Source organism: Symphodus melops (genome assembly GCF_947650265.1).
Source record: "Symphodus melops genome assembly, chromosome: 14".
In the NCBI taxonomy this organism is placed as follows: Eukaryota; Metazoa; Chordata; class Actinopteri; order Labriformes; family Labridae; genus Symphodus; species Symphodus melops.
The window spans coordinates 1,893,011-1,908,826 of NC_136704.1; the positions used below are offsets into that span (position 1 = coordinate 1,893,011).

The following is a 15,816-nucleotide window of genomic DNA, read 5'->3' on the forward strand; positions in this document are numbered from 1 at the left end:
GACCGCGCTGCCCAGGGGAAAGCTGTCCTTCCTGGGTTCAGGGTTGGAGGACGCCGGGCTGATGATCTGCTTCCTGGAGCTCTTCTCTTGGCTGGCTGTAAAAACAAACACAGAAAGGGTTAATGAGCTGTAACAAGAGACATCACTGACATTAAAATCTGTTGTTTCTTTTGAACTCCTCGGGAGTCTTGACACAGACTTTCAGAAAGTCGACCTCCATGTTGGCTTCGGTGATGGAGGAGAGGGAGGTCGTACGACTTGAATCCCAGAGAAGATATTTCACACGTACTGTTGTTGTTCCTGTTAGCCACCTCGTGCTAATGATAGCATCGTAAGAAGGGAACGCAGACCGAGTCAAAGACCCCTCCCCCCTGAAGCAAACGACCCGAGTCACCTTTAAGAAGCTGAAACCCGTTTGAGAGAAGAATCCTTCATCACGCTGTGATGTCAGACAGACGCTCACATGTGGCCCACACATTCACTGAATTACTCTCTTTCTTTCTCCAAGCCGTTAACTCCAGGTCTTAGTCTGTGTGGTGGGCCGGAGGATTTCATGACTTCAGAGGATTCCCGTCACACGACATGGACCGGCAGAGAACAGAGCGCTCTTATTGACCCGTCTGTCCGTCCCGCACGGTGCGGACGCTCCTCTGGACTCGTCCTCCGTCAGACTCAGAGAGTTTGTGACTGTTGTATGTTTGTGAAAACATAAACCTGGACTCATGATCTCAAACTGAATGTTAGATTATAACTCTTACATCCTGTCACATGGTCCACGCACACACAAACAACAACATGGAGGACAATCACACGACACAAGTGAAGAAATAAAAACTCCATGACGCAGAGAAATGCCTTCAAAGATCAGACTCCCCCCCCCCTCGTCTCCCCCCTCGTCTCCCCCCACAGTCACTTTTAAAGATGCATCAAACAAACTGTTGTTGTTTTGGACTTTAAAGTCCTTCTTTAGAAAAGTCGGTGTGTAACATTTACAGCGTTACAGCAGCAAAGCAGGTAGCAGAAGAAAATCACAGAAAATGAACTCGTAAAGAAAAGAGTTTCATTCACACGATGAGTCTCTCTGTGTTTGACTAGAACATGAATTTAAATCTGATATTTTGTGTTTCCATGCTCTGTGTGTTCAACCATGAAGCTCCACTGAAGCTTTTGAACTGTCGTATCGTATTCAAGGTTTGGAAAGTTTTGGAAAATCAGGATGGTGAGCTGCTGAGAAGCTCCATCACTGCTGAACACAGCTCAACGAGCTTGACCTCTGACCTCTCTGTGGAGGGAGCTAACACACTCAAAGGAGGCTCCTCTGAAGGGTCCTTAAGGGCCTGGAACTCAATGAAGGGTCCTTAAGGGCCTGGAAGAGGATCTCTTTGGTTCCAGGATCGTTCCTGCCGTCTTCTCTCCGTCACTTACCGAGACAAAGTTCGAAAAATATCACGAGCATGTCACACGCCATCAAACACGACCTCCCAGGCCTTCCCACCACCATGCCAGTGTGTGTGTGTGTGTACACATGCAATTAGCCTATAGGAGAGTGGCGTGCAGAACTGTCACATGTGCATTGGTGACGTGTGCGTTGCGTGTTGCAGGCATGTTTGCGTGTTTCTCTTATGGGTGTGCTGTCAGGAGGCATGTGGCTCAGAGATCAGCCCTACGCTCCGTCACTCATTGTAGCAGGCACAGATTAGTCACGCAACACACACACACACACACACACACACACACACACACACACCATCGCCTCATTATGAAAAACGATCTAAGTGTGGATGTATGTATCTTCTGATGCTTCCTATAGACCCCACCCCCACAGGATAACCCCATTATGCATCCCCCCTTTAACCTTGCTACCCCCCCCCCCCCCCCCCACATCAGCCCCTCCTCCAGCCTCTCTTTGTTCGACTCGGCATCGCAGGCGACCGACGAGCGATTTCGTGACGCTGGCAGCGTCTTGCTTGTCTTAAAGCCGGCGTGCTGCACGCGAAGCTGAAGCAGCCGTCCGTACAGTTTGACGGGATTGATTACTTTGAATCATTCATTTCCTGCGTTCAGCCTGTTTGTGTGTGAAATAAAGAGCGTAATGTGTGACCACTTGTGATGGGCAGCTTCGTAAACGTACCTATTTTGTCATGAGCTCCACAAACACACAAACACACTCCGACAGTCACGCACACACACACACACACACACTGTCCTCCATCAGTGGAAACTAGCGCAGAGGGAAATGAATCTAATGAGCCTCTTTATTTCCCTCCTTCATCACCTCATGTATTTTTGTTTTCTCTCTTACGGCAGCTCTTGGAGAGGATGCAGCGTCAGGAAAGACAAACACTCGACATGATTAATTATCGGCACCGGCACTTCCTCCGCCAGCTACACAGACCTTTATTCACACACTCACTCCTGTCTTTGGCTTTGCTTTTCTTCGCCTCCCTCTCTGGTCAAAAAAAGGAAAACAGAGGAGGTAATGGCGAGGCGTTTATGCGGTCTGTGCAGGACGGCGTGTTAGGTGCAAAGTGACAACGCGAGAAGGGAAGCAGATGATGCCAAAGGGTGAGGCCCTTTAGTCCAGCAGGTATGTCCCTTAAATAAGTGGGCCTCAGTGTGCCTCATATCAAGACCCAACAGGTCCAGAACTCCTCACAGAACTAAAGTAGAAGAAGAAATCAGAAACGTTTCTGTTGCAACCAAACGAAAAGATGTGCAAAGACTCGACACGCTTTGTGCTTTCTTTAAACCCCCCTTTCAGCAGGACTTCATCTCTGCAGCCTCTAGGGGGTGTGTGTGTGTGTGTGTGTGTGTGTGTGTGTGTGTGTGTGTGTGTGTGTGTGTCTTTTAAAGCCACTTCCTCCTCACTGTGTCACTGACAGGCTCCTAATCTGAACATAATGGAGATCAAACAAAGATGAATATTTCAATACGATCATGTCGAGTCGATCCAAAGACGGGAGTGTTGCATGACTGAGAGCGTCTCAGGAGAGCAGGAGCAGCGACGGGCTCGTCACGATACCGCCATTTAATCCTCCACATGATGGTCGCAGAAAGCAAACAGCCTGGCTGTCACACACACCTGACGCGTGTGTGTCCCATGCCCATGTTCCTGTGCCATGTATGTTCCTCAAAGCTTTAAAAACTCTGTCAGTCGTTCAAATGACTGAAATCCTGTCTTCCAAAAAAAGCATGAAAAACGTCCCTTCATCAGTTTGGAGTGGCGTGCAAATGAGATTTGATTCTATTTGAGGATATGAGTAATTTGAGTAATTTCCACCAGCAGCATTTAGGGAAGTAACTCTGACAGCGAAGCTTTGCACGCTACCAATAACTTCACACCAGAAGAAGAAGCGCTGCAGCAGTGATGAACACAGTGTGGTTAACCAAAGCCATGAAGAAGAAGTGTGGTCGAAACAAACGATGTTCAAACAAACGTTTCTCCTGCCTGCAAAATAATTCCACTGAAGTGATGTCGGTCGAGCAGCACTCTCACGTCTAGTCTCAACTTTGACTGTCCAATGAGAGAACGCTGCAGAGTCACTGACTGTACAGAAACACACTCTACAGATCAGATCTACAGTGGCGTCTGGAGTCACCTGCAGTGTGCAGCAAACACTCTGCTCCATTACACAAACAAACACCAGCGCATCGATTGCTTCTGCCTGATGAAGCTCTCAGAACCCGAACACTATTGATGAATTGTCTCTGCGTCTTTACCCGATCTGACAGCTGCAGACAGACAGGAGTGACATGCTGCAAAATGCAGGGCTCGGATTCTAACCCACAACCGCTGAGACACGAACCACAGCCTCCACACATGTGCAGACAGACCCGCTGCAGGCTTTTTAAAGGCTGAAGAGAGAAATGTGTGAGCTCTGATCATCTTCATGACGTGCAGCGCAGAGGTCAGAGGTCAGAGTCCAGCTCCACCTGGAGGACTCACAGTATCACAAATCAGTTTTTCTTTGAGTCTGATCCTGAAAGCCGGGTTACAATCGAACCTGTGTGCTGAGAGTGATTTAAATATTTAACCCAAGGAAGAATAGTTTGTGATCCACGTGGAAGAGAGGAGGAGAGGAGGGATTTTCTCCCTCTGATGACGGATGTTTTTGAAAAGAGATGTGAGTGACACCCAAACACATCTCTGTGATCTGTGATTGGAGCAGCGAGGGTGCCATCTCTTGGCAGCTGATGTTCTCTCTCTCTCTCTCTGAGCTGAGCGAGCAGCACAGCAGGCCCCTCCCCTCCCACTAGGGTTGCGTGAGTAGAGAAAACTGTGTGTGTGTGTTGAGGTTGGGTTGGCTTACAGCCACTTCCTTTGCCTGTTCCCGCCCCCTTCTCCCTCTGCGCTCTCTCTCTCTCTGCAGGCAGGAAATCCACAGCAGAGTGAGCAACACTGAGAGAGAGAGAGAGAGAGAGAGAGAGAGAGAGAGAGAGAGAGAGAAGCTCTGGCTGATCAAGGGCTGGTTGTCACGCGAGCGAGCCGTCTGTCAATCTCCCCCCCCTTCCTCCTGACAGGGCGCTGGCGGCCAGCCAAGGCCTTGCGTGCAAGCCGGCGAGCCACATTAGCCCATAAAGAATTTCATAATAGCAACAGCTGTTAAATATTGATGACTGCTGGCAAGCGCTCAATGGTGTTCTGCAGAAAGGTTAAGCCTGCGCTGTAATGGAAGCTAATACTTCATTATGCCACAGATCAAATGTCCGGATCTCAGATCCCAGGCCGACCCGGTCTTGTTTTTCTAATGTGGCTCAAAGTTTTTGGCTTTTTCACAACTTTGTGAAGACAAACAGAAGCTGAGTGCACGATGATGGATGAATACCTTCTGCACTGTCCTCCAGAACAACGTTAACATGGAATCCACTTTTTAATCTTCCTGACAGTATTTTGAGTGTTTCCACTCGGACATACTGTATAAGATTACGTTTGAAGGATTAGGAGCAATTCCCCTTCGTGTGTAAACAAAACAACAACTAGAAAAAGTACTTTTGTTGGCGGCACGCAAGGAATCAGAAATATTCCTCTTTGAGAGGAGATTAAAAAGAGAGAGAGAGAGGCGGGCGTTTGTTCCTCTGGAGCTGCTGGGGGAAGTTGATTTCAGATTCCTGAACAGAAAACAAAAACAGAAGCTTTGTGTGCTGAGATACAGAATTAAAGGGAAGTGATATTATGACAAAGCAGATCACAGAGGCGGCAGGTCGGCTTCAGACTCCCGTGTTGTGTTTGGCAGGCAGACGCTCGTCACCGCGTCCAACATCTCCACACGAGCCCTTCAGCAAAACCGACCTGTCCGACAACTCCTCCATACTGCTACTGTATGTGGCTGCTGCACGCCACGCACACACACGTGCACACACACACACACACACACACACATGCACACACACTGCAGCCACCATAAAGCGAGAGTCATCTAATTGTTTCTATAAATAGAGAACATGAGTGATTGCCGTGTGCATGTCCTGAGAGCATGATGTTTGTCTGCAGAGAAACATGAAGACAAGCTCTCAGAGATGAACCACAGCGTGCTGCTGCACACACACACACACACACACACACACACACACACACGCACACGCACACGCAGGCTGCCTTCATGCATGAATCTGAACGCAGATGAATGAGACCGTGTGCCTTCTTTAATTGAAGACAACGGGAGGCTCCAGTCAGCGGGGAATCTGTCCTCCCAGCCGAGCGTCCACCAGCGGGGGTGAGCTCAGGACAAACACTCCCCCTGAGTCACATTCATCCCAGCAGCCTGCAGCCTGCATGACAGCGCCGTGCACGCTCTCTGAAGAGTGCACAAACACTCAGGTCTGACATTGTGTGGGAGGGGAGGGACGGTGTAAATAAAGGAGGGGGGGGGGGGGTTTGTTACTGTATCTGTCAGCCGTCACACTCTCACATCTTCACTCTGACTTTATCTTCTTCTCTGTCACTTTGGGATCGGCTGCTGTTTGTTTTCCACAGTTACAGTGAGCCGTCCTCTGATTGGCTCGTTCAGTACCAACAGAACTCATTTCCTCTTGTCGGGCTAAGAGTCCAGATATTCTTTGAGAAGCTCTGTGTGTGCAGGAGGGAAACCTTCCCCCCGTACAGTAACAGCTCCTGCATGCCTCAGACTGTTTTACATGCTTCTTCTATAAATAGCTCTTCCTCTGGATTCCTGTTTTGCTGAGGATGTCTCTCATGGAGCTGCTGCTTAGTAAAAGTTGCGTTCAGGGACCCCACCTGGCCACGATAAATCACAATCTATTCCTGCACTCACACGATCTGTGTTTGAGTCTGAAGAGGCCGACGTGACGCCAACGAGTCCGCTCCACCTCCGAGCGCCTCGGTGCTCGCCGTGACGGAGTTTCATTAGAAATGAAAAACCTCTGTCTGTGTGTAAACAAACAGATGAAGTATAAATGGATTAAAGATGGCTGACAGGAGATAAACCATGTTGTGGGAGTTGTGGAGGTGCAGGCCTGGCTCTGTGTTCATCATGTCAGCTCTCTGTCCTCCTGCGTCAGTGACCTCTGAGTCATCAGGAAACACGGCCGAGCTTCGGCCGCTCACACACACTGATGAAGGAAGCGACGGGGCTAATTGTTGCTCTTGTTCTGTGCATGCCTGAGAGGAGCTCCACCTTCACCTCCTCTCCGTGTGCTGCGTGCCAAGCGGCTGTCACTCACATTATTCTAGATAACAGAGAGAGATGGTTTCAGTCTTTGTGCTGCTGTAAACAGCCAGCAGCTTCTCTGGAACACCTTCCATCTAATTCATCAACCATCCTGGTCGCTCTTTTTTTTTCTTCTTTACCCACAATGCCGCTGCATAACAAGACGCTAATCTGTTAAAAAGATTATGGTGCCGTTTCGGCCCATTGAGGCAAATAATAACGGGCAGATGGTCCCTCAGGCTGAATGCATATGGGAGGGAAACTACACTAATGCTCCTGTAGCACGCAATGCTAATCAAATGCTAACCGCTGAGTGACTAAGGGGGACTTTACGACCTCAACAAGTTGTGTTCAATTTGCTGAGATGTGACTCAAGAAGGGATTGTTTTGGTGGAAGAGAAGCAAGAACAAAGTGGCTGACATGATGATGAATGGAAGAGTGCAGTAATGCAGCCGCAGCATCGTTATTTCATTATCCTATTTATTCTTTTCTTTAAGCAGGAGTCCCTTCAGATTGAGACGTCGGAGAGGGAGACGTGTCCAAAGAGTTGGACAAACATGAAGCACACATGGAGGACGTTAGCTCCAGCTCATATGAAGAGAATGCATTCCTCAGATTACAGATTCATGGAAACATCACCGTCCTGCAAAAAGCCTCAGCGCTCCGTGAGCTGAGAAAACACGCCGGCGTTGAGATCATGTGACGGGAGAAGAAGAGCGAGGACACGTCCTCCTGCAGGTGTGATTAACCAGGTGTGATCGCCACCATGCTCGCCATGCTTTATGCATGACAGTCATTAACATGTCAGTCAGTGTCCACACTGAGGTGTCATGTAGCCACAGTGTGTGTGTGTGTGTGTGTGTGTGTGTGTGTGTGTGTGTGTGTGTGTGTGTGTGTGTGGTAATCTGGAGCTTTAAACTCCCCTCTCTGCAGGAGGTTAAAAGATTCCTTTTCATTAGTGACACTTTTACAGCTTTAACCCTTTGTAGGCCGTCTGGTTGAAATGAGGCGAGGCCTGCGAGCTTGTTCAGGTGATGTCATGCTGGACTCCTTCTCCACAATCACCCGACAACACCTCCTTCCAATCAGCATCAATTTAGTCTGCTCCCTCATCAGCAGCAGTCCTGCAGCCTGGCTCACATCTGTTCTGGATGTCAAGCTCTTGTTGGACAGGTGAGATAAACCCAGGTGAGTCAGTCAGATCTGATCTGTCAGGTTTGGATCTGTCGTGACCGTTCACTTCATATTCTCCATCTGTGGCCCCCTCGCATGTCATCGCTCTAATCCAACACTGCTCCTCTGATCACTTCCTTTGGCTCAGAGAGGGAGGACGTATACCCCTGTGTGTGTGTGTGTGTGTGTGTGGGAGGATATAAGGGGCGGAGGGCACGATGGGAGTGATGGTGGGATCACGCGAGCTCTCTAAAAGAGGCAGAGTCAGGAGAGAGTCACGCATGGCGAGGCTTTGCTGTAGACTCTGTCGCCACTCTACTTCCTGGCATCTGGTGTTAGCGTGATGCTACCACTGTACGGATGTGTGTGTAAATGTGTGTGTGTGTGTTGTGTTTAATTCCAAACAAACAAAAGTGATCTTCAGAGTGTAAACAAACGCCGCCTGTCGCTCTGTGGCATCAGAGCGTCCACGGCGGGGACGCTTAAAGACGCTTTGTCCCTCCTCATCACATCCTGTGTGTGAGAAAATAACCCTGATGATGTCATAGTGATGTCATCTCTGCAGCCTCAGCCAGGCTCCAGTGTATTCATGAGATGAAGGGACGGCTGCAGGACGGAGGACAGGTCACGTCTCACCTGTAAAGACAGGTAGACCATGTGACGTTCTTTACACAGCAGTGTGGAGAAAGCAGACCGAAGCTGAGCGTCCTGAGCAGAACTAAGAACCTGCACACAGAACCTCAAGCATCAGTCTGCAACGTGTCCAAGTCCAACAGAACCTCCAACAGAGAGCACGCCGCCTCTCTCTCCTTCAGGTCACATGGTGGGAAATGAGCTTTATTCAGGACTACAAGTCAGGACTACAAGTCAGGACTACAAGTCAGAACTACAAGTCAGGGCTACAAGTCAGGACTACAAGTCAGGACCACAAGTCAGGACCACAAGTCAGGACCACAAGTCAGGACTACAAGTCAGGACTACAAGTTAGGACTACAAGTCAGGACTACAAGTCAGGACTACAAGTTAGGACTACAAGTCAGGACTACAAGTTAGGACTACATGTTAGGACTACAAGTCAGGACCACAAGTCAGGACTACAAGTCAGGACCACAAGTCAGGACCACAAGTCAGGACCACAAGTCAGGACTACAAGTCAGGACTACAAGTCAGGACCACAAGTCAGGACTACAAGTCAGGACATGCGTCTCTGTCGTGCATCAATCAGACTCTGTGATGACACCGTTGAGTTCATGAACAAACAGGAAAACAAGCTGCACAGGTTTAAAGGTTATTTAAAGAATCCTCACAGCTTTTTTATTATCATGAAGAATGTTACTGTGTGAGCGCACTGTGTGTGTGTGTGTGTGTGTGTGTGTGTGTGTGTGTGTGTGTGTGTGTGTGCATGCATACTGGTCTGTTCGTCCCAACCTGTTGATGATCTCATGGCCGTGTGGTTAAATCTACTTATATCACTAAAAACGGACTCTGCTTGTCACGAAAGTCAGCGGTCAGTGTGTGTGTGTGTGTGTGTGTGTGTGTGTGTGTGTGTGTGTGTGTGTGTGTGTGTGTGTGTGTGTGTGTGTGTGTGTGTGTGTGAGTGTTTTGTGTGCATCAGTGAAGACAGAAGGATTGTTTTGGACAGCGAGGCGCTCGGGCAGCTCGGGGTCAGCAGACAGAATGGAGAGTTTCTGGATCGTTGACCCAAAAGCTTCAGAGTCACAAACAAACACACGAGCGAAACTTTCCCGCCTTCAACATACGAAGTCGCTCTGTGGAGTTTCATGGACACGTTCAGGTGCAGACTGGAGTCCATGTTCAGAGGCAGAGAGGGAATGTGGAAAAAGTTTGAGAGGAAATATTGCGAGCTAATTGGATTTCTGTAAGCAGAAGTTTAATATGCAGTCATTATATAATTTGATTTGTTAGGATTTATGTGACTTATAAAGACAGCTGCTGAGAAAAATCCTGGAGCAGAAGCAAAATGAGATCATGAGCATGTGAGGTTTGTTTCCAGGCTGGAGACAGGAATGTAATCAAACAGAAAACGTCTCCGTGGTTATGTCCAAGGATTAGAAAAACGACCACGGTTCGGGCGCCGCATTCCTGACGAGACTTCTGGAGGCTTTGTGCTTCAAACTTTCAAAACAAAGAGGTCAGAGAGTTTTCAAGGTGAACGTCTGCTTCTCGTCACGCACGGCACGCTCCTCGCTCCGACCTCGCCATTATCGCTCCGCACTAATCAACCTCTCATTACAACCTGTGTCAGGAAACCGCCATCAGGCGCAGCAGCTTATAAACCTCCACGCTGGCTCTGTGGTGTCGCCCTGCACCGCTGGACCGGCGCCCATAAGGCCTCGCTGTGAGTCCAGATCCTGACGTGACGCTCCGAAGCTCGCCCTTATCTCCTCTCTCTCTTTGACCACATCTGCATCTCTCGTTTTCATCCAATCACACGAGGCTGCTGTGAGACAGCAAACATGTTTGTGGTTTGAGAGTCTGCAGGAGCTGATTTGAGCTCCAAACACAACTTTCACAGCTCGATTGAAAACAAACATTTCACTCCATAAATCAGCGGCTGTAACTCTGTGAATGAAGAGAAGATAAAGTGTTTGGATGTGGACAGTCACAATATGTCGTTTCTGCACGTCAGCGTGCTCGTGCTCGTCCTCCAGTATTTTCTGCTCACAGCTGAGCTTTGATTTACGAGCACGACCGCAGAAATTCCTCCGGAATCGCTTCAGGATGTCTCTGGAATAAAAGCAATATCTCTGATTTGGGAAAAGTATTACCAGCTTAAAAACAGAGCAGTGTCGCTGTGACTGAGTCACGCGAGGCATGCATGACTCTCTCTCTCTCTCCCTCTCTCTCTCCCTCTCTCTCGCCCTCTCTCTCTCTGTCTCTCCCTCTCTCTCTCTCTCTCTCTCTCTCTCTCTGTCTCTCTCTCTCGCCCTCTCTCTCTCTCTCTGTCTCTCCCTCTCTCTCTCTCTCTCTCTCTGTCTCTCCCTCTCTCTCTCTCTCTCTCCCTCTCTCTCTCGCCCTCTCTCTCTCTGTCTCTCCCTCTCTCTCTCTCGCCCTCTCTCCCTCCCTCCCTCCCTCCCTCTCTCTCTCTCTCCCTCTCTCACTATCTCTCTCGCCCTCTCTCCCTCCCTCTCTCTCTCTCTCCCTCCCTCTCTTTCTCTCTCTCTCCCTCCCTCTCTCGCCCCCTCTCTCTCTCTCTCTGATGTGAATCTGACGGTATCACTGAGTTATCAGCAGCAGATCTTTGCTGACTGTTGTCCTCGTGTGTTTGCACAACATTAGAATTCACTTCAGATGAAATGAGTTTGTTTCGTGTGGATTTGAAGGCACAGAGGTCTGAACAACAGTCTGTTACAAAGTGAACTATTTAAAGAGAAAGTTAGACACAACATGTTACATTTACTGAGTAAAGTCTGAAATATGAAAGTGAATATTTCAAAGAGTATAAATACTTTAAATATCCTGTAAAGGTGGACGCATCAACGTCAAACAGCAGGCTGTAAATCCATCTTTTCATTCAGTCACACACACACACACACACACACACACACACACACACACACACACACACACACACACTGATGCGTGCACGTGCAAACAGTCGTTGAGGGTCGTGTTGTTTTGCTCAGAGAAACTTCAGCAGTGCTCACAGCTGCTGCTGCAGGGCTCGGACCGTCCGTCTGAGGGCAGCTCTCCTGTTACACACACACACACACACACACACACACACACACACACACACACACACACAAAATAAACACAGCCCATACCCACATCCTCCTCACCAAACAACAGTACTGCAACTGTTTCTCATGTGACAGAGGAGGGGGCGAGCGGGGAGGGAGTGGCGTGGAATAGCGTGCGAAGACTTAATACAAGGTTTGAGCCCCAGATGGGTCACATCAGAAGCCCGTAATCAACAAACACAGTCCTGCCAAGTTTACACGTCCAAGAGGACCAAAGAGAAACCTGTTTCTTCTTCCATTCACCCCCCATGATCCTCTTCACGGCCTGCCACCGCTCATAATGACTCATTACAGTCAGAGCTTTTTCCATTGTGCAGGACGAGAGGGACGAGGAGGGGAGCGCAGCCCAGCCGAGCAAACAACAATGCTCATCACTCTGACATATTAACGTCTCACTCACAGGGTCAATCCAAAGCTGCTCGCTCACTGTATCCCCTCACTGACACCACACATCATTAGCAGCATTTCAAAGCCACTTAGAGCTGCCAGAACACCTTTGTCTCCGTCCTAAGCCGTTAAGACCGAGCCGGGGACACCTGGAGCGAGACTTTAGAGGGACGGCTTCCTGCAGCGCTCGCAGCGGGGACGTTTAAACACAGCCCATGATACACGGCCACTGGAGGAATGAAGAGCCAGATAACCGAATTATCAGTGACCAATCACACACACACACACACACACACACAGGGCGAGGCGTACAGAAGCAGAGGAGGTCTCTGTCTCACACACACACACACACACACTGTTCTGTGTGTGGTCTGGTCATACAGGCTTTGTTTCCACTCATCTTTAAATAGCCGGCTATAATCTGTCCGTTGGAGCGCACACACACATCCAGCTTCAGACTTGATTCAGCCTGCAGTTGAACGCTCCGATGTGAGCCGAGCATGAGACGATGAGACCAGAGGATCAAAGGTTAGCGGCTATTTTTAAACCTCCGCTCGGCTGCTTTTTACATTTTGGGCCCAAAAATTCAGTTCTTCCAAAATCCGAGGCAGCGAAGACCAACAGGAGAACACAAAGTGATCACACACCTTTAAATCTATTTCATCTTAAAGTTGTTTTTGTCCCTGACAGGCTCCGCTTGTGTGGTGGCGTCTCAGAGCCGATCCCTCTCTCAGCTGGAAGGACTGGACGTCTCTTAACCGGAAGGTCGGGGGTTCGATCCCCGATCACATCAACATGAGCCCAGGGTTCGACAGTACATCGAACACGAGTATGACCGAGGTCACGCATGCAGGATAATACGAAGCATACGTGTCACGGTGTGTTCAAAGACCAACAGAATAAAACCAGAATGTGTCGTTGCAGAGTCTGATGGGTGTGATCAGTGACACTGAGGTGGGGGCGTCTTTGGGAGGTTTCCTGCTGTCAATGTGCAGATTTAGGGCCGCTGCTTTGGTCTAAGTTTGTCAGCTCTCAGGGGCCGCTACTGGTCTGGGGCCCCGAGCAGAGGTCTGCCATGCCTGTTGTGACCGGTGATGATTTAATACAGTCTAAAGCAGCGATTCCCGAGCTTCTTTTCCCTCTAAGCTCAGGAGGGAAACAGACTGGAATCCTTCTGTGGGATATAAAAGAGAGATTTGGAAAGAGCAGAGACAGATAAAGAGAATCCAGGGTGGGAACTGTCATAAAACCAGCAGAGAAACCAGATTCAAAGCCTTTTTCCCACTGGACAATAAAACATGAAAAAGTATGTGTTAGGAGGAAGCAGGAATCCTCTGTGGCTCCGCTGTGCTGCGGAGGAGACTCTCACACATCCAGATGTGTCTCAAACATGCTTCAAGTTTCACTGTTAGACCGAGCCAGACTCGCCGAGGAGGACCGGGGACTGAATAAAACCCGATCAGGTCTGGCTCGAGTTCAGCAGAGACAGCTGGTCCACAGATGAGCCCACGCTTTGGGCCTTCATCGTTTATTTTAGAGGGACCAGAGGATGATGAGCTCGATCCCTGCCTCATCATTTAAAGGGAAACTTTCCCGTGTTTGGGATCCGTCTAAGTCCACATCATGAGGGCTTCAGCGTCTCCTCTGAACCAGCCGACAAACATCATCATCCTCACAGAGGGAGATTGTAACACCTTCCTCATTTCAACACTTCCAGCCTGACATCACCTCTCCTTCCTGCCCCCCCCCCCATCCCCCGCCCCCGGACGGTCACAGCTTCTCCCTGTCTAAACATTTACTCTCATTGTGCCACATTAGACGAATTCACCTCTGATGAGCGGCGCTGGATCACTGAGGCAGCGAGAAGGCGAGGCAGCGCGAGGGGGGGGGGGGGGGGGGGGGTCGCCACAACTTCCATATAAAACAACCAAACCATATTGATACCTGTTTGGATACCATGGCAACCACAAGAAGGACTCTGAAGCCCCTTACTCTGCAGCAGCCTCTACCATGTGTGCAGGTGGTGTAAAGGCACTTTGAGTCGTCAGAAGACTTTACAAGCTCGGGTCTGTTTACCATAAAGTCAATAAAAGGCCAAATTAAAAAGTTAAAATAACAAACGAGAAATTAAAAAAGAATTAAAGGCGATAAAAATCAGGAAATGCTTGAGATTAAAGAATTAAGCGAGCAGACGCAGAGAAAACAAAGGAGGCTCACAGGAGACCTGTGCTGGTCTTACAGAGTCTCAGAGCTGGAAGGGATCTGATGACGTGAAAGAAATGATGAAACACTCGAGTCGGAAACGGAGCGAGAAGATCCCAAAACAAAGTGTGAGCTGATGTGAAAGGGTTAAAAAGAGGAGCGATGAGATCGGAGCGAACACTTACTCCGGTGTTTAACGTGAAGCTTCCTGCTTTTCCTGTTTTTACTGTCCAATCACACGGTCTGAGAGGGCCATCATGCAGCATCATCAGCCTTTATGAAGCACAGAATAAAACACACAACGCTGCCTCTGATTGGTCGGTGGGATATGGTGTGTGTGTGTGTGTGTGTGCGTGATAAGTCTCTGCTATGACAGCTCTGCATCCTGAAGACGTGTGTGTGAGTCATTCCACCTGATCAGTGTTAACCATGTCAGCTCTATATCCTAAAGGTGTGTGTGTGTGTGTGTGTGTGTGTGTGTGTGTGTGTGTGTGTGTGTGTGTGTGTGTGTGTGGGAGAGAGCTGGGATTCCCTAAAGCGTGTTCAGTAAATCCTCGACCGGCACGGATTCCCAGGCATCGCGTGCAGCAGGGTGGGACTCCCGGGATAAACCACACCTCTGCACTCACACACACACTCACACTCACACACACACACACACACACACACACACACACACACACACACACACACACACACACACATACATATATATATAGATACAGTAGACAACAGGGGCCAGTGTCGTGGGAGGGTTAATGGATTTCAACCATTTATTCACCTGTCATCCCCATTAAATCCACGGCTGGTCGTTCCGTGACCACGTGAGACCTCTTATCTCCGTAACAGCCCGTCTGGTTAACCTCAACCCCAACCTGTGTGTGTGTGTGTGTGTGTGTGTGTGTGTGTGTGTGTGTGCTCGGGGCACGGCTGGGGAACACAGAATGATACTTATAGCATGTAAATATGAAAGCATGATCTGATTCACCTGCACACAGTCTCTCTCTCTCTCTCTCCTCCATGTAAACCGTCCGCTCTGAGCCCGACCAGGCTCAAACGCTCAGGACGGTTTGCTCGCACTGTGGGTGGTCAGTCTGCAAGAGATCCCAGCACTGACGAGAAAAACCAGTCCTGTGTGTGTGTGTGTGTGTGTGTGTGTGTGTGTGTGTGTGTGTGTGTGTGTGTGTGTGTGTGTGTGTGTGTGTGTGCGAGCGGCGGGTGAGCGTGCAGCCTATTATGGTCGACTGAACCAAAACATGTCATTGCTGAGAAATGGTCGTCTCTCCACCTCCAAACTATTTTCATCCTGACGAGCCGACTCTACTGTAACAGCAGATAAACAGCGAGCTGCTCAAACCTCTCGGGGTGGAGCGCTTCGGTCTACGTCTGATTATTAGAGAACGGATCTTTCAACAGAACTTTAATGAAACAAGCTGCAGCTCTGCAGACGAATCAATTCAAATAAACGGAGAAATATCTGACTGCAGGAACTTCTCCACTCTGAAACATCTGGGACGGCACGGCGACGGCAATCATTTCATTATACAGAAACCTGGAGGCTGCTTTCACGAGGAGTCCAGAAAGTTTCATCGCTTTCTCACATAAATGACAAAAAAGCTGC

At 49.1% G+C, this 15,816-nt stretch overlaps 1 protein-coding gene across 4 annotated transcripts in view; it reads right to left on the reverse strand.

The window, feature by feature from the left end:
• ahrra (aryl-hydrocarbon receptor repressor a) overlaps nucleotides 1-15,816 on the reverse strand; it is a 74,494-nt gene that overhangs the window by 12,340 nt on the left and 46,338 nt on the right. For all 4 annotated transcript variants that reach the window (XM_079360972.1, XM_079360970.1, XM_079360971.1 and 1 more), the window contains one exon: nucleotides 1-95. This exon is cut by the window's left edge and continues 24 nt beyond it. In XM_079360972.1, the coding sequence (XP_079217098.1) occupies nucleotides 1-95 (95 nt within the window). The remainder of the gene's footprint in view (nucleotides 96-15,816) is intronic.